We start from the raw sequence: 21,771 nt of genomic DNA, 5'->3' as shown, positions 1-21,771 counted from the left end.
CCCTGCCGGTGCCCGCCGCGCCCCCGCGGGTTCGCTGTCCCCGGCACTCCCGGGGTTCATACACGCCCGTCAGCCCGGCCCGGCTCGGTCTCCGTGGTTTTGTGCTGCGCTCGCCGCCGCGGGGGTTGCGGGGCGGCGGGGCGGGGGGGTGGTGTGTGTGTGCGCTGCTGACACCCGTGCCTCAGTTTCCCCAGCCCGCCGGCTCCCCCTTTCCCGTGTCTCCGCGTCCCGTCCCCGTGCCTCAGTTTCCCCAGCCCGCCGGCTCCCCCTTTCCCGTGTCTCCGCGTCCCGTCCCGGTGCCCCCGCTCCCCCAGCCCCGTGTCCCCGTTTCCCGCGCTTCCCGGGGGCTGCCCCGCTGCCGGTGCCCCCGCGTGACACCCCCCCCCGCCCGGCTGTCCCGCCCCGTCGAGGGCCGGGCCGCCAGGGGGCGACCGCGCCCAACGGCCGCGCACCCGCAGGCACCTCAGCGGCCACCCCAGCCCGTCACCCTCCCTCCCCACCCGCCGCCGCCGCCGCCGCCGCGCGCTACGCCCCCCCCCCCTCCCCGCACTGCCCGTCAGCCGCCCAATCGGCAGCCGGCTCGGGTCCTCTCGCGCGCGTCCCCCCGGCCAATCAGCGCGCGCGGCGAAGGGAGGTGGGCGGGACGCGGCGCCGCCGGTATCCGTTAGACGCCGCGGCGCGGGCGGGGCGGAGCCGGTGTGGAGCCGTACGGACGTACCTGAGGGGCGGGGCAGAGGGGCGGGGGGCGGCGGCGGCCGTTGCCGTGTGGCGCGTGCGCGGCGGGGCGGAGCGGGGCGCGGGGGGCGGCTCCGCGGCGATCCGGGATGTCGGGCTGGCTGCTGGTGACGTAGCGCGCCGCGGGAAGGGCCGCGAGAGACAACCCCCCCCCTCCCCTCACCTCCACCCGCCCCCCCGCCATCCCGGCCCTCGCTGCCCGCCCGGCCGGGCTCGCCTCACCTCACCCTCCTCGCGCCATCCCCTCCGCCATGGGCAGCGCCGCGGCGGCGGGAGCGGGCTGGGCCGGGCGCCGCGCCGGGGCCGCCGCTGGGCATGGGCCAGGCCCGGCCGCCGCGTGAGCACCGCCGCCGGCACCGGCAGCATTGTCCGCGTCCTGCCCCGGGGCGAAGCCGTGAGTGTGGCGTCCCGCTGGGCCGCGCCGTTGCCCGCGGGGGTGGTGTCGCGGCGGGAGGGAGGGAGGGAAGGAAGGAAGGAGGGAGGGAGGGGGCGGGTGGCAGCCGTGCTGCCCAACGGAGGGGAGGGTCCCGTCTCCCCGGGGTGGGGGCGGCGGACCGGGGTCCCCCGGGCGCGGTACCGGAATGGGGGTGGGGGGGATGGGGGGGGGGCGGGCGGGGGTTGTCCCGTCCTCACCTCCCCGTCCCTCTGGGGCTCTTCCAGCAGGGCGGCGGGTGCCATGAATAGCAGCTGCGCGTCCCCCGCCGCCCGCCGCCGCCTGCAGCGCCGGGATCGATAGAGGCGGGGGCTACGGGCGCACTATGGCCGGCAGCGGCTACACGGACCTGCGGGAGAAGCTCAAGTCCATGATGCCCTACCGGGACGGCCACAAAGGCGGTGGTGGTGGCGGCGGCGGCCTCCCACGGGATCCCCCCGACCCCCCTTACGATCGCAAACGCCGGCACCAGGAGGACTCCGGCTCCGAGCCCAGCGACTACGAGGAGCAGAAGGAGGAGGAAGAGGCTCGGAAAGTCAAGAGCGGCATCCGCCAGCTTCGCCTCTTCAGCGCCGAGGAGTGCGCCAAGATCGAAGCTCGGATCGAGGACGTGGTGTCCCGGGCAGAGAAGGGGCTCTACAAGGAGCACACGGTGGACCGGGCACCGCTGCGGAACAAGTATTTTTTTGGGGAGGGCTATACCTACGGGTCTCAGCTGCAGAGACGAGGCCCTGGCCAGGAACGCCTGTACCCACGGGGGGAGGTGGACGCCATCCCCGAGTGGGTGCACGACCTGGTGATCAGGAAGCTGGTGGAGCACCGGGTGATTCCGGAGGGCTTTGTGAACAGTGCCGTCATCAACGACTACCAGCCGGGGGGCTGCATTGTCTCCCACGTGGACCCCATCCATATCTTCGAGAGGCCCATCGTCTCCGTCTCCTTCTTCAGCGACTCGGCGCTCTGCTTCGGGTGTAAATTCCAGTTCAAACCCATCAGGGTCTCGGAGCCCGTTCTCTTCCTGCCCGTGAAGAGGGGAAGCGTCACGGTGCTCAGGTAACTCGCCCGCATTGCCGAGGCCTCCCCTAAACGTGCCGAGGCTCGGTTGTGTAACGCTAATCACGAGGCACGTGGATGCACACCCCGATGGCGGCTCGGGCTTGATCTCACCCGCCTCTAGGCGTGCAGGGTCTCGCTGTGGTGGAAAAAGGGATGAGGGAAGGGTGGTGGGGGTGGTGGCGGTGTCCTGCTGCCATGGTGGATAAAGATTTGGATGGGTGATCGATTTTTTTGGGTGGTGCCCCTTCCACAGAACTCGAGGCGAGTCCTGTTGGGAGTGCAGCCACTCGCGGAGCTGAGCTCCTGTGAACGGTTAAGACACAAAATGGATCCTGTGGCCAAGAGCGGTCAGCGCGAGCAGCTGGTTGGGATGGGGCTCCTGGGTCTATTCTTAGCTTGGCCGGTGCCTCCTGACCTTAAGCATTGAGAGGAGGTGTGAAGGGCCCCCGTCTTCCCAGTCTGTTAACTGGGAATCCTAAACCCTCCCCTGCCCAATGCTGGTGGGGACACCGGAGCGCAGATCCCTGTGGGACTGAGGTTGGTAAGCATGGTGGGTCACAGGCATGAGGCGCGATGTTGCCTGTCTTCTTCCAAGTGGGGGAAGAGCTTTGGAGGTGAAATGACCTGCCCAAGGTCATGCAGCTGGTCGGTAGTAAAGCTGGGATTGGCAGCAGGAGATGCCTGCTGCCTAAATCCCCTCGCCTCCTGGTCCGCACTGGGCAGGCAGAGCAGGCAGGCAGGGGAACAGGCAGGGTGCACGCAGGCCGGTATGTATGGACCCAACACCTCCCAGGTCTTGGGGAGGGCGGCTTGAAACCCAGCGCCAGGGCTGCCTGACTCAGTGAGCACTGGTCCCTCGTGTCCTGAAGGTCAGAGCTCTCCCTGCCAGGAGCGGGGATCGCCCTGACTCTGCCAGCAATGCTCCAAGCTACCAGCTACCCTCACTTGGGGTGGGTTTTTTTTTTCTGTTGGACTGGTGGAGGTCCAGGCTGGTTTTCAGGGCTCCCAGGCTGTAACACAATCCCCTGCTTTGGCTTGTAAAGTGATCGCCGCAAGGGTTCGGGAAGGAATTTTTTCCCCCCACATAGGCACAGCCTCGCGCCGGTGACTGGTGCATCAATAATAAATGCTGAGATCTCGCGTGGCTTTTATCTCCGAAAGGCTGCACAAACATTAACTAATCCTCCCCGTGCCCCCTGCGTGAGGGAACTTCTGCGGATTAGCCAGGGCGAGGGAGGCTGCGGAGGGGAGCGGGAATGGCGCTCAGGACGTTTTGTCATTCTCTGGTGGGTCGGCCGGGGCGGGAGGGCAGAGGGCAGGGCCATTTCGTGAAACAGGACGAGGAGGGACCCATCCTGCCACGCGTCCTTTTACCACAGAGCGAGCTCCGTGTCTGGGGATGGAGACTGCGGGGCGGCAAGGCAGCTTCTCTGCTCCCTGACTTCTCAGACAGGAGGAGGGAAAGTTTCTACCCTGATTTTTCCTTCTGGTGATGCAAACCTCTACCTGGGGAAAGGCAGTAGATAGCTGTCCTTCCCTTCACAGATGGAGTTTTTTTTTGTTTGATTTATTTTAGGACAAATTTGAGAGTTTCTTTTGTTGCTCGGAGCATCCTGGCAGAGCCGTTGATGCTCGGTCAGTCTGTGACCTGGCAGTCAAAGGCTCTAGGAAAACTGATGGATGGTGAGAGGAGGAAGGAGTGCTTTTCTCTACGCCAGGATCAGCGACTGATATTTTCTTGTCTGGGACTCTCTTATCCCAAAACTGCTGGGAAGAGGCAGCTGGCCTAGAGCTCCCTGGGATTGGAACCGGGTGTTTCGCATCCTGTGCCTTTGGGTTGGTGGGCAGCAGCGCCTGGATGCCCTTACCACTTCCTTGAGGTGGCTAAAGCAATCCAAAGAAGGTATCTTTTAACTCTGACTGGAAGGGCTGGTTTCTGGCTGACCGTGATGGCCTTAGATCTTCTACTTTCCAGCAACTAATAGATTTTAAAAGGAGAATTATTCCAGTTTCAGTACAGCAGTTAGCAGATGCTTCACACTCTCTCAAGAGAGATTCTGCCCAAGTGATTGTTGTGTGGTGAAGTGATCCTGGCTGGGTGCTGGTTCCCCACCCTGGCAGATCTCCTGTCTCCCCTCTAACCCTGAGGGGAGCAGGGGGAGGCGCAGGCCATCCCTATGCTCTCAGGGGTGTATCTCCGTAAATCCAGCCCTCGGTGATGTTTAAGTCAACTCACCAAACTTGGCTTTTTCTCCTCTCAGTAAACAGTCGCTGAAGGCAGTTGCCCTGGAGATAGGGAAACGGCGCAGCTAGAAATGGCATGCTTGTAATGTCTGTGATTCAAATATTGCTGGGTCAGTGGCTGCCGCTGGCACGCCGCCTTCCTGGGGAAGCCAGGGTAGCCGGGTGCGTTTGCTCACCGTGTGGGTATCGCGAGGATCTAAAGAAAGCTCTTGGAGCTCTCTCTCTTTGCCTCCACGTCGTTCTCCAGCTCTCCCCAGATCAGACCTGTCCTGTCCTTGCTCTCTGCATCCTACTCCAAATTTTCCTCCTGGATTTGTAGCTGCCTACCTGTCAAGGAGTCTGCAGAGGGGTTTTCCTTCCCTTGGCTTTATTTGCCTGCTGTGAAGCAGGCTGTGCTGTTTGCAGACACTGAACCTGCGTCATACTTGCTGGAAAGCCTTCAGACCTCAGGCTGTAGGTTCGTGTTTGAGGTGGGATGGAGATTCTCCTTGCTGGGCTGCCCCGCTCTGCCAACAGGATGCAGGCTGAGCCACCCTGTGACCTGCTGCTGAGCCCTTTGCTTCTCCAGCAAGGCCCTTTTTCCTGTCCTTTGGCTTCTGCCATGAAGGTTTGTACTTGTAGGTTCTGACATCCAGAAGACCACCTTCTCCAGTGCCTTCTTCTCCCACAGCCCCTTGGGACGGACGCTCCTGCAGGATTGTCCTGCTGCCAGCTGGGCTGAGAGGAAGCGGCAGCAGGGCCTTGGTCTCTGCTGCTCTTCTTGGGCACTTGGAGTTAGGCTGGATTTCAGTCCTGGGGACCATCAGCATGCTGGGGGCTGCTGGCTGGACCATGTCTGTGGGTTTTCTTTTTTTTTTTAACCATAATTTGATAAGCATCAATCGATAGAAGCAGCGGGGAGGAGATGGAGGAATTTGCCCATTCATCTGGGGAACACATGCTTTAACAAATGCTTAGGCTGGAAGAAAGGGAGGGAGCTGGGGGGGTGCAGAACCAGCCCAGATGGGTGGTTCCATCTGGACCCCTGTGTCACACAGGTGCTGTTGAGGTGGCAGGTCTGGGCACTGAACCAGCTTTTGGTCAGTTGACGGGCGTTGTGTCTCCGCACCGTGGCTGGAAAGAGTGCAGTTGGAGTTAGTTAGAGGAATAAGTGACCAAAGGTGACACTTCCCAGGTTCTGAGGCCTTTTATGCTGTACAGGCTTCCCTTCTGCAGCTGGTGGGTGCTCCAGGTTGTCTCCCTGCCGTTTGTAACAGCCATGGAAACGTCGTGATGTTTGTCTCCCCTGTTGTCTCAAGGCGTGCCTGGTGGTAGCGCAATCAGAGCTGGTTGGAGTCTCTGGAGGATGAACCTGCGTTCTTCCCAGCTGGAGGAATCTCTCCACAACTGCCTGGATTAGATGCTTTTCCAGAAAAGTCTGATCCCTCAGAACAGGCCATTGATGCAGAGGAAGTTCTGCCTGTGCCAGCGGTGACGAGGCGAATGGGTTTGTTCAAGCTCTGCTTGAACTGCTCGGTGTCACATCCAGGGTTTGCAGCAGCAGCTTTCCTGAGCCACCAGGAAAGCCAAACCCTGTGATGGGCTGGTGTGTGAGGTCCCCCTGCCTGCGAGCTGGCCTGGCTGTCCTCAGCCCTCTGCAGAACCTCAGGGCCTCCCTTCTGGTGATGTTTGTACAGAAATTCCCCGCTTTCATCTCTGTGTGACTCAGTTGTGTCGTGGCTCGGCAGGAGCTCTTCTAGGCCGAAAGAGCCTTGGGGGTGAGTTGGGGGTAGAAGGTCTGTCAGGTTAGTTAGGAGTTGGGGGAGCATGTGGATAACATCGGCACTGCCCTGTTCTCTGGGCTGGAGATGCTGTGCTCATATATTCTTGTGGGCAATGATTTGGGGTTTTTCCTTACCAAGTTATCTCTGACCTCGTGCTTTGGGTTTGTCCTTGGGGCAGGGAGTCTCAGGGTAAACTCTCTGTGTTGTTATGGGTAGTTTGTTGCAGCGTCTGCTCTTCACCCGATGCCAGGATGTGGCAGTGGGTGAGAAGTTCATGCTGGCACGATGCAGAGCAAGTGTGAGACAAATGAATAATGTTGTTCTTCAATCTCTGCCTGGTGCCTGTGTGAACCCCTTTGCTGGGAGGCTGTGCAAAGAGATGCCATCACTATATCTGATATGGTGTGAGCTGTGTTTTCACACACCAGCATGGCACTGGGGCAGACTGGTGGGTCCCCATTAGGGCCTCAGACTGGAGTTACAGGGGTGTTGCTTTGGTGCTGCCCACGTGCTTGTGGGACCACAAGCTCTGCCTGGCGCCGGTCGGAAGCCAAGCTGGAGAGTGGATTCCTGCCTGGGGTGGTGTGAGCGAGTGGCCAGGCTGACGTCTCACAATGGAGAGCGCAGGCCTGGAAGCAAACCTCTTCCTGATGTGCTGAGGATGTGCTGAGTTGAATGTTAACGTGGGTGATATTAATGAATTCGCTGGAGCTTGACGCAGAGATTCCTGGAACATAATAGAGCATCATTATAAGCCCCTTCACATAACGCTGTCTTGTTTGGCAATGCCTCGGAGGACGGGGTGGGGATGGACATCAACCCTTGTTTTAACTGATCAGGTTTTAGACTCTTCACTCTCCTCTCAAAGCAGTAAATCCATCCCTGAGAGGTGTGTGCTTCTTGGTATGAGTGGGTGGGTTATCTAACCAGATAAAGGAAACCCGGTCCCATCCCTGGAGAAGACCTGTGTGTGGGTGATCTGCTCTGAGCCTCCGGGATCGCCTGCATGCCAGTGACCCTGGCCGTGCTCCTGGAGGGGCAGCTGACAGCCGACATGGCAGCAGCTTCACTGTAAAGCCTTGTGGGGATAGTGGGCTTGGTGACTTTGGCTACAGGTTAAACTAACGTAGGGGTGTGCTAGCTTTGTGTGGTGCAAACAGCCTTCGCCCAGGTCCCTTCGGAGGATTTCCTGTCCAGACATTTTGGGAGGCTCTGAAGGTGTTTATCTTCTCTTTTCCCCATTGTATCGGACCCTAGAAGGTCTTTTTGTGAGCAGACACTCTCCAAACAGCAGGTAGAGGCCAGACCCGCCTCTGACCTGCTCATTACACCCGTGTAGTGAGGAGGAGGAGGGATGGCCTGTGTGTCCGAGCAGCTGTGATGACCGCTGTCCTTTCTGCAGACCTGCTGTGATCTCGTGCTGTGCCAGACCTCAGAAGCTGTGCTGAACAACTGGAGGAGCCACAAGGAAAAGGCTCCTGTGTGGTGTGGGTAGCCAGGCCCTTGTTGGCTGTGACTTCCTGCTGCCTCCAGAAACGTGGAGGGGGTGAGGTCCTGTGCAGCGCAACGCTGTCCTGCTGAGAGCAGTGGCCACGTGGCTGCTCGAGCCTGGTGGGGTTTTCCTCGGCCCAGGTAGCTGTCTTACCTCATGACCCTGTGGCAGGGAGGTTGTAGGAGCATGGCTGGGATGGTGGGTCTGAGCTGGAAGTTTGCACCACGTACGTTGCGTTGAGGCTGGGGTTAATGGTTGTATCGTGGCTGGGGATGTGCCATGGGGGGCGAGTAGTGGGGAGAGGGGCTGTCTGTGCCCAGGTGAGGGGTGAGACAGCCAACTCTGACCACTGCTGCCCCCCTTCCTGACAACAAATCTCATCAGCTCATGTCTGGCTCTGCTGTGCATTGCAGCCCTAAGAGGTGGCTGTTCTTGGGGACGCCCATGAGAAGGTGCTTTGGAGCAATGTGCTGATTTCTTTTTCCCGTTTTCTGAGGTTTCTTGATAGGTGAATTGGCTGAATTTACACTCCACAAACCCATTAGCTAAATATCTTACTTTGCAGTGTTGTGGCAGGCGGCGTTTACCTCTGCTGTGTGCTAAAAAAGCTGAGTAAAAAACCCAACCAAACAACAAAGCCCTGACCTCATCCCTTCCTGAAGCTTCTTCCTTCCTTTAAGCCTAGCTCCCTTGTGCCTGAGGGTTGGTTTTTGGAGGAGGAATTCCTAGTGGAAGTTAGGAAATGACAGCCCAAACCCAGTAGTTGGGGTTGGCAACTGCTTTCTGCTTCTGCCTGACATCTTTCACATGGTGGCTTTTTGTTTCTGTTGTCAGTGGATATGCAGCCGACGAAATTACACACTGTATTCGACCACAGGACATCAAGGAGAGAAGAGCTGTCATCATCCTTCGAAAGTAAGTGTTGAAGAGCCCTCTGAGAAGTCAGATAAGCTTGTGTGTGGTGTTGTGATAAGGTACTTTTAAAGAAATGCTTTAAAACTGCCCTGCTTGTTAATTTTTTGCCTTGATCTGACATCTTGATTAGTTGTCACTGATGCTTACTTGTTCCTTGGCTGGTGGAAGTAGGTGGAACTCGTTACTGCAGCGTTAATCACTACCCAGTTGTAAAGCCTGGCTTTGCAGGTGCTGTTTGTGGCCAGGCACCTGGCTTTCATCTGTGACTCTGTCCAGCCAGGATATCCAGCCTGTGTTGGGCTCTGTGTTCAGGTGTCTGATCATATGATACCCACATGCGTGAGTTACCTGGGCAGTCCTTTGAAGCTGATGTGTAGAATGAAGGTTCTCCTATAAAGCAGATTAGTTTTCTTGGGAGCATGGCTTTAATTTCCTGGGGAAAGGGAGGAAGATGCTTTGAAGGGAAGCGGATGTAGTGAGTTTATTGATCGCTTTACAGAGCTTGTCCTTCAAGGTGGTGGTGGAAAGCCGAGCTCTGTATGCTGTGTTGCATGCTTTCTGGTGTAGAAAATATGCTGTCTTGATGGCATTTTATCAACCAGTGCCTATTGCTAAAGCTCTTAAGAAAACGGAGAAATAGATAAACTGACCCCACCCCAAACTCCCTCAATACAACCTCATTTTGTGCCCAGAACCGTCCTCCCTCATCAATCCCTCTACTAGGAGACCAAAAAATGTGACTGCTGTGCACTGACCCATGCTGATTGTGCCTTTAGGAGGTGTTAGCAGTAATTCTGCTGTCAAGAAATCTTTGTGCAGGTGAAAACACACATGACTTGAGTACTGTAAACCCGGAGGAAAGCATGGGGGTGTGGTGGCCCCAGCTGGCATAAAGCTGGCAGGCAAGAGGTCTACACTCAGACTTGCTGAGCTTTCGGACAGCTTAGTTGGTTTCAAAACAAGTCTGGCAATGTTGTGAAGATATGGCACAAAGCCAGAGGAGTGGAGTTGGACATCTGGTTAGAGAGACCCACGAAACCAAGGCAGGAAAAACAGCCCCGAGGTGTTAGCCAGGCAAAATCCACATGGACCCAGAGTGGCAAGGTGCTCAGCACGGACCCAGGGCAGCAGGATGAGATGTGGCATGTGATTGAGTGGGATGAAAGGCAGATTAGAACCAAACCACCCCATGGCTGTGTATTGCTGTGTGAGGCTCGAGGCGAGAGGGCTGCGATTACAGCTGACGGGCCGTTACGTTCACGTTACTGGTTACTGCAGCCAAAGAAAAGCTGGGTGAGTGCCGATGAGCTTGTAACAGCTTTAGTTGGGCTTTGGGGTAGAGAAGCTGCCTGTCCTAGGCAGCACTCCCCCTAGAAAAGACAGACTGATAAATAACCTAAAGCTGCCCAACTGGTGCAGATGTCTAAGGCGCTTGTTTGAACTGGCTCTGCGTCCTGCTTCTGCCGGCCTCAGTCAGCTGGGGGTGTTGAGTTATTTCAGTCATGCCTGCCTGGCCTCAAAGTACAACCAGCCAAGCATTTAGCTGGCTGAGATGTACCCGGCTGACCTGGTGCGTCACAGCTGAACGTGCTAGCTCCTAGCAGAGCCGTATGGGCTGGTTGTGCTTAGCCATCCTTCTGTAGCTGTGTGTCCTCCTGCCGTCCCCTGATTTCAGGGGCCCGATTTGCGTGGCGTTAGAGCAGAAGCCTCTGTGCCCAGTCATAGGCAGAGAGCCCTGGGCTGCCTTGCCTGGCAGGCTGAATGAAACCACCCCACCGTTTTTATGTTGTTTTATTTTTTTTTTTTCCTCTTGAGCAAAGTGGAAACCCCCTGGTGATTATTTCTGTGTAATCTCCACAGAGCTCAGCGGCACTGGCGAGTACGTGGCAATTGCCTGTTTGCCAAAGGGTGCGCTCTGATTGCTGCCAAATAGAGCTTATTAATTGCTGCTTATCCCTTGTGGTGGCAGCAGCCTCCTTGCTGAGGCCTGGGTGCACACATGCATACACAGCAGGACTGGGCTGGTGTCCTGGTTTTGGTCAGGATGGAGTTAACTTCTTTTGTAGCAGCGGGTGGAATGCTGTGTTTGAGAGTTAAAATGAAAGCAGTGCTGATAACACCCTGATGGTTTTAGTTGCTGTCAGACAGTCAAGGACTTTCTCAGCTCTTCGTATTTCTCTATTGATGAGAAAGGAGGGGCAAAGCCAGGACAGGTGACCCAAACTGGCCAAAGGGAGTATTCCATGCCAATTACATCCTGCTCAGTATAAAGGGGGGCTGATGGGAGGAGGAGCAGGGGCGGCTCTGGGACGCGCGGTTCTTGGGGGACAGTCGGGTTCCGGGACGGCTCTGGGTGGCACGACCTGAGCTGTGGGTTCGGTGAGACACTGCATTGTGTATCAACAGTTCCATAGATTTTTGCTCTAAAATCCTGTCAGCATTGTTATATTTTATCTTTCTGTTATCTTAGCAAACTATCCTTATCCCAACCCACGGGCCTTTTAGCTTCTTGATTTTGGGGTTATTTGCCCCTTCCTTTTCCCTCCCCTTGCCTCTCACCCCCCTCCCTTCCCTCTTCCCCTACTCTTTTCCTTTAAGGAGCAGGCAGCTGCGTGGATCTCAGCTCTCAGCTGGGGTAAAACCACGACAGGTGACCTGCCTGCGCTAGCGTCCCCGCAGCGGGTATCGCTGTGACGGGTGCTGTTCCCTGCTCCTGGATCATACAGCTTTGTGCAGTCTGAAATAACGTGTTATGCAACCAGGAAAGCAGCGACTTCCTTCGGGTCATGGAGCAGGGTAAACTTCGCTGCAGCTTGGAGCTGGGATATCCAGCTCGGAATAGGCTGCCAGAGCCTGCTGGGTCCCAGACGATTTTGAAGCTGGATCTGCTTCTTGCCTCTACGCCCAGCACGTGGTTCTGGAGATGGTTTTTGCTGGTTGCAGCAGGAAAACAAAGCTGCACCCTTTCCTTTCCCTCCAGGGAGCTGGAGAAGCGGCTGGGTTTTGCAGGATGCTTTAGAGCGGCGTGGTTACCAAGTAGGTCAGGAACAGTTCGGTGCTGCAGCCTGATAATATTTACTGTGTTTCCTGTGTATCTGAGCGCGGGACTGCGAGGAGCCAGCGAGGTTGGGAAGTGCTTTGAGCAAGAGGCTTCTGGGGTGGTGGTGGGGAGGGGAACAGCGCTCTCAATTTCATAAGATCTGGAAAGAGGTAACGTGGGAAGAGGGGTTAGAAATGAGATCTATTCGAGCAGGTCTTCCAAAGTCCTTCTAGAGGGCTTGTGCTGCCCTTTGTAAGCAGTTACATCTGGGAGTTACTCAACTGAACTTGGGTGGGTAATTTGTTCTTCATTTTAGTACAGCTTCTCCTCATACCTGCTCCTGTAGCTCATGCCAGCATCGCTCTGCGGACGGAGAGCGTGGCTGCTCTTTCCTTGCAGTGTGTTTGGTGGTTTGGTGGTTTTAATTGCAGGCCTGGCCTGTAGCTGCTGTTGTGTTTGTTATTTAAACCACCTAACTCGTCCAGGGCAGGATCCACAATGCCTTTGGTGTTGTAGCTGGACTGGGTCCAGTCCCAGAGCTGAGAACAGCTCAGGATGATGGTGTTGTGGACTATTCACTGGCTCCAGCCTGGCACCTTCCTGCAGAAGTCTTCCTTGTTTCTGCCATGCCGTGCTGTGCCTGGCTTCCTGTGTGCCAGCCTAGCATTGCCTGGGTTAACTGAAGGTGCTTTCCCTGATGGCAGAGAGGAAGCTCAGCAACTGGATGTGCTTCCTGAGTGGGTTTTAGGTTAGGATTCTCCTGTGGAAACCTCCCTTGGGAGCTGAAAGTTCAGCACCAGAGAGCAAGTAGTGATTCTCCCTTCTGTCACCCGGACCCCTGCCATCCTCACCCCTAATCCCAAGGAGGGTGATAGGCTGCAGCAGCGATATCGGGGTCCCTTTCCTTCAGGGAGGTGGCTTGGATCCTCCTGAGATCAGCCGCTTTGGAACACAGGCACCACCTTTTGTGTGTTTTACCCGTTCTTAGGTGTCAGTCTGTGTTTTGACATTGACTTCAGCAGCGCTTGTAAGTTGAGCCTGGTAACTGTGCTGTGTCTGGAGGCAGTGATAGCGCCGTGATAAGATGCTGAGCCATCGAGTTTTCATTCCTCCTGCTTGGCATGTGCCTCCCTCCACGAGTGTGTGGCTGCAGTCTTGCCTGGGCCAGCAGCATTTCTGCTCTGGGACAAGCTGTGCTTGCTCTCCAGGGTAGCTTGAGTGTGTGCTGTGCCGCTGGTAGGGACATGGTGCAGCTTCTGTTCACTAGACCTTCTCCTGACTCATACTTCAACTCTTGAAACCTCTTAGTCAAGCTGAGAAATGTCTGACCCCATGAGATCTTGAGACAGAAGGGAGTTTCCAGATAGAAGCAGTTATTAGTGTTGTAGGTGATGATGAATTTTCCCGGGCATCTCCCCGGTGACTTAACTGGAGCTGCGAGTTATTGACGAGTCACTGGGATTTCATGGGATTTCACAGGGTCTCCAACGCCTCTGCCCTGTGTCCTGTAACTGGGATCGCAGGGAGCCCAGTGCCCTGTGGCTATGCGTGTCCCTCTGCCCTCTGATGAAGACAGCAAAGGTTAAAGCTGAAGCTGCAAGTACCAGAACGTTTCAGCTTGTTTCTCTGAGGAGTGTGGTAGTCCTGACCCTCTTCCTGAGCTGTGTGGCTGGGATTGAGGGGTTGGCTTCAGCACATCAACCGTCTGCCTCAGCTTGATAGTGCTTCTGTAGAAACACCTTGCAAATTCTCTTCTCTTTAAATATTTGCAGAACAAGACTAGATGCACCTCGATTGGAAACAAAATCCCTGAGTAGCTCTGTGTTACCACCAGGTTATAACTCTGACCGTCTGTCGGGAAGCAACCGGGACCAGATCCTGAAACCGAAGCGGTCCCATCGCAAAGCAGATCCCGATGCTGCTCACAGGTAGGATGATCTCTCCTAAGAGCAATGTTTTGGATGGTATCTTTAGGTCTGCACACATCTGAGGTTCCTGCCCTCTGACATCCTGGTTTACACCTCCTGGGCGCTTTCTGTGGCGTGCAGATCTGTTTTATCGGAGTGAGGTTCTTTATGCTTTCCTCCTAGGCTTGTGGAGGCTAAGCTCTGGCTGTAAGCAGCTTACACTGTTTATCCTGTGAGTGGCATAATGAAGAAGCAATAGGTTTGGCTGGCTCTTGATAATGCAGTCATTCAGAACAATAGTTTCCCTGCAGCTAATTATTTTTGACCTCTATTGCCAAGCAACCTGCGCAGCTGCGTTAAACTATGCTATGGAGGCAGTCTTGGGAGAGAATGTGAGGTTTTGCTATCTGGGAGAGGTGAAGGCCATGCTGGGAAGCTTCTCAGGACTGTTTTGGTTTTGGATGCATGTGTAGATTTTTTTGTGTGCGTCACCAGACTGTCTGAATGCATAAGCCTGACCTTCACCGGAGCTCCTTGCTGAGGTTTTGCACAGCTCAAGCTCTGCAGCAAGGCTTCCCTCAAACACCACCTTGCTCCATGTGAGTGTATGGTAGCTGTGAGTGGTAGCCAGTCTGCCAGCTGTCATGCAGGATTTCTGGGAGTCTCCAATCCCAAAAGCTTCCCAAGGATTGAAACTGTGCTCTCTGTGCATCGTGTAAAAACCCAGAGCTGGCTTGGTCCTGGGGTTTGGCTGCTGTGTGGTCCTGGCCCATGTTTCAACCTGTCTGGGAGAGAGGAGGGTGGGGATGTCTTGTTTGTGAGTGGTGTTCATTCACCTGGACTCAGAGTGGCTGGGAAGGCAGAGCAAGAAGAGAAGCTGGCTGGCAAAGGAGAGCTCACCTCTGAGCACGCAGTGGGCCGGGGTGTGATTAGAGAAGCAATCATGCAGGGCAAATCTGAAAATCTGTGAGAGCTGTTCTTCAGCCTGATGTGACCTTGTTGGGGTGGGGGCACCTTGCTTAGGCTCCTGCAGCAGTTGGGTATCAAAAACATGTTTCTTCTTCCTTTGGCTTCCAGTATGAGGGGGAGGCACCCATCTCCTCTCTTTGGCAACCAGGGAGAGAACCTGAGGGAACAGCAAGAAGCTGCACCAGGGGTGGTTTAGGTTGGATATCAGGAGGAGATTCTTTACTGAGAGGGGGGTCGGGCACTGGCACAGATTCCCCAGGGAAGGGGTCACAGCACCGGGCTGGACTGAGGTCAAGAAGTGTCTGGACAGTTCACCCAGTCGCTGGCCTGTGTGGAGCCAGGAGTTGGACTTGACGATCCTTATGGATCCCTTCCAGCTCAGGAGACTTTTTGATTCTCTAAGATGGGTAGATAGCATGGATATCAGATTTGCAGGATCTCTTAGGGGAACTCTGCAGTTGCCACCTCAGATACAAGAATTGGTCTGTGCAGCTCACCAGCCCAGCCCTGCTGCAGAGTGATCACTGCTGAGAGCAGAGGCAGCTCTGCAGAAATAACTGTACCATGCTAATGTTTGAGAGAGCTCAAGAGAGGACATGGGGGTTGGGAGCTGGGGTTTGATCCTGCACCATAAGCACCCCAGCAGCTTAAAAAGGAGCTCAGCTCTGTGCTGTGAGTACTGCTGTAGGAGAGACAGACCCCTCTGCCCAGGGGATCTTTCTTGGGGCCACAGGCTACACTTAAAAAGAGGTGACTGGGCTGCTTGGAAGTGTTCCTGGCGGAGGTAAAGACCAAAACTTGCCCTGGGAAGTGGAAGGACTTGCACCATCAGATGCCAGGTCCTCAGCCTCCCATGGGAGATGCAGCTGGGTGATCTGCTCCTGCTCTGCTGAGAGCCCAGTATAGGGAAAGCAACGTGGGAACAGTCGAACCACTCAAAGCATGCAAAACACCAGGTAGTGTCTGCACAGGGGTGTCTAAACCCTGCCATGGATGTGCTCTCACTCCCTCTTTCTCTCTCTCTCTCTCTCTCTCCATAGGCCACGTATTCTAGAAATGGATAAAGAGGAGAACAGGCGCTCAGTCCTCTTACCAAAACACAGGAGACGGAGCAACTTCAGCTCCGAGAACTATTGGCGAAGGTCTTACGAGTACACGGAGGACTGTGACGAGGAAGAGGAGGACGGCAGCCCGGCCAGGAAAGTTAAGATGAGGCGACACTGAGGATTGCACTTTCCAGGCTCGTGGAGCTGATGAGATTGGCCTCCAGTCTGTGAAAACTTTCTCCTCCCTCTGGCTATCTTCCATCTAGCTTCAGTTTTGGGTTGTTTTTTTTTTTCCTTTCAGGCTGAAGAGTAAGCAGGAAGGATCTAGCAGTTTGTTTTTATGAATGGAGGAATGTTGAGACGTACGTAAGGATGGAACATGTCCAGTGCACATGGTGCCCTGAGTCATGGGCCACACGGGCATCTCTCCCTTAGGAAGCAGATAAAGTTATGCCAGGCTGTCTGTTGGGATTTCTTTTTGAAAACACCAAAAAGTTTAACTGTTTCATTGCGCAAGATTCAAGAATTGTATTTTTGTTTTTTTGCTTTAACTTCCTTCCTTTCCAAATGTTCTAAATATGATGTTTGACCCCGGGAGCTGAAATGCTCTGTGGTGGCCTCGTGTTCCTTCCTTCACCAAAGGGTTCCTTGGTCTGCTCTTACCTAGTTGTTGTTGGGTTGTGTTTTAAGGGATGCCCTACAGTAACTGGAAGTTTGAAGCTTTGCAGACCCCTTTTACTTGCGTTGGATTTCAAAGGGTTTAGGACATTTTTGTTGCACTTTAGTACCAGTTTTAAATGCCATGGGTTTCCTTTCCACTCCCTTTTCCCAAGCCAGTGTGGGCTCACAGCTTTGTGTTGCTGTGCTGCCCTCTCCAAGAAGAATGTACTTGAGCTCTGGTTTCTCAGTGCTGCTTTGACCAGGGGTATATTTTTTGGTTGAGGAGGGAGGAGGTGTGGCCAGCTTCAACCAAGGCTGGCCCAGTATTGACCCGAGGTCCATATTGGAGCCCCGGGGCTGCTGAGTGAGTGACTGCATTGAGTACATGCTGCTTCCCAGAGCTGGAGATAGTGAAGAGTAGGAAGAATGCTGTGCTTGTGAGGCTGCTTGCCTTGAGACCCCTTGAGAAGAGCTGTCCTCGGCTACTGGAGGGGTGGGGGAGAGCTGGTTTTTGTCCCCCTGCTTCTTTTAGCTGGAGAGAGTTGAGATGATGCAGGATCCTGAGGGATTGGCTGTGCCAGAGCAGGAGCAGGCGCTGCCGTGGCCTCGGGGAAGCCGGGCAGCTTGGCTGGGGTCTATCCCCTCCGAGGCTGGCTCTGGGAGCGGGGATGCTGCGAGGCCCCAGTCTGGCCCCAGTTCAGTGCATTCAGTAACCAGTGCTGCAGCGGTTGCCTGTCACCTCCTGGCTTATTCCTGCCTGTATTCCCAGGGCAGGGAATTTTCTAGTTGCTGAGAATTGGGCATTTGGCCCCGCAGAGTTAACGTTAGAAAGTCTGCTGCCTTCCTCCTCTCTTCCTGCCCAGTTTGTGTTAGCTCAGACCCAAGCCTGGGTGTTTTCAAGGTTTGGGGCCCAGCACCATATTTAGAACTGTACTTTTAAGAAACTTCCTCCAGTTGATTCTTTGAACCCAAGTGTTGGCAGTTGTAAGGAGTAGTCTTCTTTTAAAATTTTTACTGCTTTGCCCTCCCTCAAATTGTAGTTTTTCTTAGTGTTGTGTCCCCCACACACTTCATGGTCTGCACGCTTGGCAATAAAAAGATGTAATATATTTTGAAACCCGTTTGCTGCTGCCTTGAGGGGCTCCCAGGCAAAAAAAACCCACCCCAAAACCTCAGCACCAAAACCTGTTGTTCCCCAGAGCGCTGTCCCTGGGTGACTGAGCACATTTGCTGACATCTGGGTCTCAGTGTCCTTTTCCTTCACAGTGACTTCTGCAGCTTCTGCCACCATCCTGTTGTTGGGGTTACTGCTCAGGCTGGATCTAAGGGTCATGTTAGTGCAAAGGAAATGACTGTTGCCTTCAGCATTGCTGATCTGGTTTGTTAGTGAGGCCCCCAGTGCCTGTCTGGTTGTCTTTGATTTCTTTTCCTGGTAAGAGACCCCATCAGTTCGCTGCAGAGGTATGGGCACAGCCTCACAGCCAGCCTTTGAAAGACCTGTCTTACCTGCCCAGAGATCTGAAAGGTCACACGTCTGCTGCTTCTGAAACCCTTAAAAAGCCATTTTCAGGCCACACAGTGTTCGAAGTGGTGTTCCTCACCCTGCCAGCTTTCTGCAGAGGTGCCAGCCCTAGCTCTTGGCTATAAACCCCTAGTTTGGGAAAAGCTTTGCATTGCCCTGATAGCCAAACTGCATGCAGGGAGCAGTGATCCCTTCTTAGGGCTGGTGCAGACATCTCCTGCAAGCTAGAGACCTGCTAGCAGGATGCCTGGCACCAACTGCTTCTATTTATCCTCCCGGATTCATCCAGGACGTGCCCTGCACCCTCCCCAGTGTCAGGCTCTGCTGCAGGTGCTGCTGATGCTGGCAGTGGTTGCTGCTGGAGGTCTTGGCTCTGCAGAGCCAGCTCTCCCCCACCAGCTCCCAGTTTTACTCCTACTTCTGCAACATGGATACTATACCCCAGTGTCTCGACTTGGAATGAAGCTGGAGGCAACTCGCCTTTGCGGTGCTGCCACTTCCCAGAGCAGGACTCCTGTGGGATGAAGCGTTGGGTCTGTCTCTGCTGAAGGCTGAACAAGGCATCCTGAGCTCTTACCTGGTTCAACCACCACCTCATCCAGGTCCTTGTGTGGTCTGTATGTGTGTAGGTATCCTTTGTCTCCCAGTTTGTGTTGGTTTTCCTGCATGCCGCAGCAGGGAGCTTTCCCAATCCTTCTTTCCTCCCTGCCCTGCATCTGTGTGGTGGGTCTGAGCTGGTACCCATGGCTGGAGGGACTGATGGAGCTCCTCTCCAGAGCAGATCTCCAGCTGCCAACTGTTCTTGTGTGTGTTTGGTTTTCAACCTGACTGGTTGGGGGTTGTCACCTTGGAGGGAGTGGGACGCAACTGGTCTGACCCATAGCACCTCTTGAGCGAGGAGTCCCCAGCGTGCAGGCAGGCTGCCCTCCCACTGTACAGACACTTTCTATACACACAGATGTATATGTGTAGATAACGTGGGGTTTTAACTCTTTTGCACTGAACAACATGGAAGCAAAACCTTGCTCTGAAACCAGAAGACACGTTTTCACGTGGGTCCTGAGCTCTGGATCCCTTAACAGCACCTGTCTGGTGAAGCTGTGGCTCTGAAATGCCGGTGGTGCCTGTACCTGTTCTCTGTCACCAGCTGTGTCAGGCTGGTGGCGTGGGTCTGCTGGGGAGGATGGAGGGTGATGAGCCTCAGTTTTGCCTCCAAACTCCTCCCCACCTGCTCCGTGGGACCGGCTGGTGCACAGACCTGACCTGGTCGGCTTTGTCCTGTCTGTCTTGTCCAGCCATGTGGTCTGACCTCCTCTCCATCCACCAGCAGCGTGTGGTTTGTGGAATTCCAATTGGGAATAAGGCTGCGTCCAGCGTGATGAGCAGACCCGCAGCCCAGACCCTGAGAACTGTCTTGCCAGGGGAAAAGGAGGAAGGTGGGCTTTGTTCCCAGTTCTCTGCACAGAGCAGAAGGTGTTGGGTTCTGTTAGCTTCCGTTACTGGGTCTTGGGAGTTCTTGGGGATCACACTACAGCCTTTGCAACGCTGGTGTGGGCTGCAGGAGGGGAGGGAAGGGCTGTGTGCCAGCCTACGGGCTGAGCTGGCCTAGGGAGGGGCTGTGGGGCTGCTGACGGGTCCCTGCCCAGGCTGCCTGCTGCAGGGCAGCCCAGCTTGCCACATCTGGCTCTGCACCTGCTCAACTCTCATCCTGCTCTTAGTCAGACCAGAGCCGTGACACCTGGGAGCTGCCATCCCACTGCCAAGGCTTGGCTCATCCTGGAAATCAGGGGTGACACTGGGATGAGGGGCTGCCCTGCTCTCCGGGGTAACCCAGCACCAACCGATTTCTGCAGGGGTGAGAGCTCAGACCTTTGGCTTTCAGCACTGTTAGTACCTGGTGCTCAGCTCAGTGTCTCTGAGCCCAGTGGACTGAAACAGCCACAGTGCTTTGAGGATGGGGAAGGGGGGGGGACCATGGTCCAGACCCCTATGAGCAGCAAATAGTCTTTTATCTGCCCAAAGCGTTCCCTTTCCAGGGCAGGAGGAGAAATGCTGGGCCAAGAAGTGTGCCTCAGCTCCCTCCCCCACCCCTGCCCACACTTACAAGTTCTGGCTGACTTTAATTTTGTTTGTTTTGTTTTTTTTTTTAAAGATTCTAAAGTTTTTGGGTTTTTTGTTTTGTTATGAATAAAAATATAAAAAGGAAGTGGCAATATTTTTTTCTGGAAGCTTTTCCTAGGAAAAAGCGTGGTTTGTAACAAAGTTGTACAGTTCTGAAGTTTGAGATACGAGAAGTACTGTGTGAAACGCTGTAAATGGGGCAGAGATTATTTTATGTACAGTCTGACATGGGGGAATCTTTTAATCCTGGTTGATTCTTAGGAAGAATTTGGTTCTTTCGCTGTCAGGGTTGGGAATTTCATAGTTTTGGGGGGGGGGTGGGGTGGGTTCTTTTGGGTTGGTTTTTGGTTTTTTTTTTCTTTTTTCTTGTATAGATTGCTGCATTAATTGAATAAAAGCAAAAAGCATCACTCTGCCTGCCTCTGTCGTGGTGCTGGTGGCTGGGCTGTGTGTCTTCCTCATCCCCCCCCCCACACACACCCCCAGCAGAAATGAGGTTGCAGGGACCCGTTTCTAAATAAAGGGAGTCTGTGCTCCCTGGGGCTGGGGCAGCCACATGAAGTGTCTGTCCCTCCTGTGCTGCCCTAAAAAGCAGCTATGGGGCTTGTTGCCTTCATCCTCCTGCTCTTCATCCCTGGGGGATGCAAACGTGTCTTGCAGGGTGGGAGCCAGAGCCCCAATCACCCAGGTTCCCCAAACTGATGGGGTGATGGGGTTGTGCTCTGTGCTTCAGCCTCACATAAGGACACTTACTCTCCCTGCCCTGCATCTTCCTCTTGAAAGAGGGATGTGGCAGTGGATGGGGTGTAGGGTAGCAGAGAGGGGATGGGGGTTGCTGGAGGTGGTGTAGGGTGCTGGAGAAGGGATGAGGGGTGCTGGATGGGGTCTGCTAGCAGCCTTTCTCCCCAGCTTGGTAACAGCTCCAGCTTGGGAGGACATCACAGCGCCCGGTCCCCCTGCTTAACCTTTGGAATTTTCTTCCCCCCCCAAAAACCCGCGTCACCCCAATGCGGCATCTTCCCCGGGGCTGTGGGTTAGTCAGCAGGGAGGGGAAGCCCTGCCCTGCCCGGGCTGACTCACCCCAAACCCGGGGTGCAGGGCAGGGTGCCCTAACCCATCCCAATGCTAATACTGGGAGTCAGCGGTGGGGGGTGCTGAGCGTGGCGGGGGTGGGGGGGTGGGGGTGCTGAGCCGAGCGGTCCCCGCTCGGCTCAGCATCCCCCCCCCCCCACCCCCCGCCACGCTCAGCACAGCCCCCGGGATGCCGCCATATCCTTGAGGCATCCAGGGCTGTAGGGACGGCGGGATGGGGTGATGATGATGCCTCATATCCCCCCCCCGCCATAGCAAGGGGCGGCCTGTGAGCAGGACCAGCAGCCCCGCGGGGGAGCTGCGCTTGCTACGCCCGGCCCTCCGCCGCGGGGAGACACCGCGGAAAAGAAGGACAGAGGAATAAAGAGGGAGCCCCCCCCACCGCCGTCCCCCGCCTTTCTCCTCCATCCCCCTCCCCTCCTGAAAGACTACAAATCCCGTCAGCCCCCCGCGGCGGCGCATGCGCAGCGCAGTTAGGCGGAGCCGCGCCGCGCTGTAAGGGCGGCCGCGCTGTGATTGGCGGGGCGGCCTGTCCGTCGTTGCTTTAGCCCCGCCCCGCCGCGGCGGTGCCTGCCGGGGTTCGGCGCGCGGCGCTCGGCGCGCGCACCGGGGGGGGACCCGCACCGGGGGACCGGGACCCGCACCGGCACCGCCCCCTCCTTTCCCCCCCATCCCTCCTCCTCCTTCTCCTCCTCCTCTTCTTCTTTCTCCTCCTCCCTCTTCCCCCCCTCCTCCCCCGCCGGGACCAGCGCTGCCCGCCCCGGTACCGGCCCCGG

The 21,771-nt window shown here is 55.7% G+C and overlaps 1 protein-coding gene across 2 annotated transcripts; it reads left to right on the top strand.

Moving 5' to 3' along the window:
• The first annotated feature begins 993 nt into the window (after positions 1 to 993).
• ALKBH5 (alkB homolog 5, RNA demethylase) lies at positions 994 to 19,995 on the top strand. Of its 2 annotated transcripts, none has more exons than XM_084271338.1 (5): positions 994 to 1,129; positions 1,399 to 2,221; positions 8,558 to 8,638; positions 13,451 to 13,606; positions 15,595 to 19,995. In XM_084271338.1, the coding sequence occupies exons 2-5, from the start codon at positions 1,494 to 1,496 to the stop codon at positions 15,776 to 15,778; spliced, it is 1,149 nt and encodes a 382-aa protein (XP_084127464.1). In that variant the 5' UTR covers positions 994 to 1,129; positions 1,399 to 1,493; the 3' UTR covers positions 15,779 to 19,995. The 2 variants fall into 2 exon arrangements, with proteins under 2 accessions (XP_084127464.1, XP_084127463.1); XM_084271337.1 differs by having other exon boundaries at positions 1,396 to 2,221.
• The last annotated feature ends 1,776 nt before the right edge of the window (positions 19,996 to 21,771 follow it).

Source organism: Gallinula chloropus (genome assembly GCF_964237585.1).
Source record: "Gallinula chloropus genome assembly, chromosome: 15".
Classification (NCBI taxonomy): Eukaryota; Metazoa; Chordata; class Aves; order Gruiformes; family Rallidae; genus Gallinula; species Gallinula chloropus.
The sequence above is the reverse complement of the archived record's forward strand: the minus strand, read 5'-3'. Positions and strand labels throughout refer to the sequence as shown.

Excerpts from the sequence above, each read along its gene's own strand:
- ALKBH5 (XM_084271338.1), top strand. The coding sequence starts at position 1,494 with ATGGCCGGCAGCGGCTACACGGACCTGCGGGAGAAGCTCAAGTCCATG. Across the intron at positions 8,639-13,450 it reads GCTGTCATCATCCTTCGAAA|AACAAGACTAGATGCACCTC; the intron begins GTAAGTGTTGAA and ends AAATATTTGCAG. Across the intron at positions 13,607-15,594 it reads GATCCCGATGCTGCTCACAG|GCCACGTATTCTAGAAATGG; the intron begins GTAGGATGATCT and ends CTCTCTCCATAG.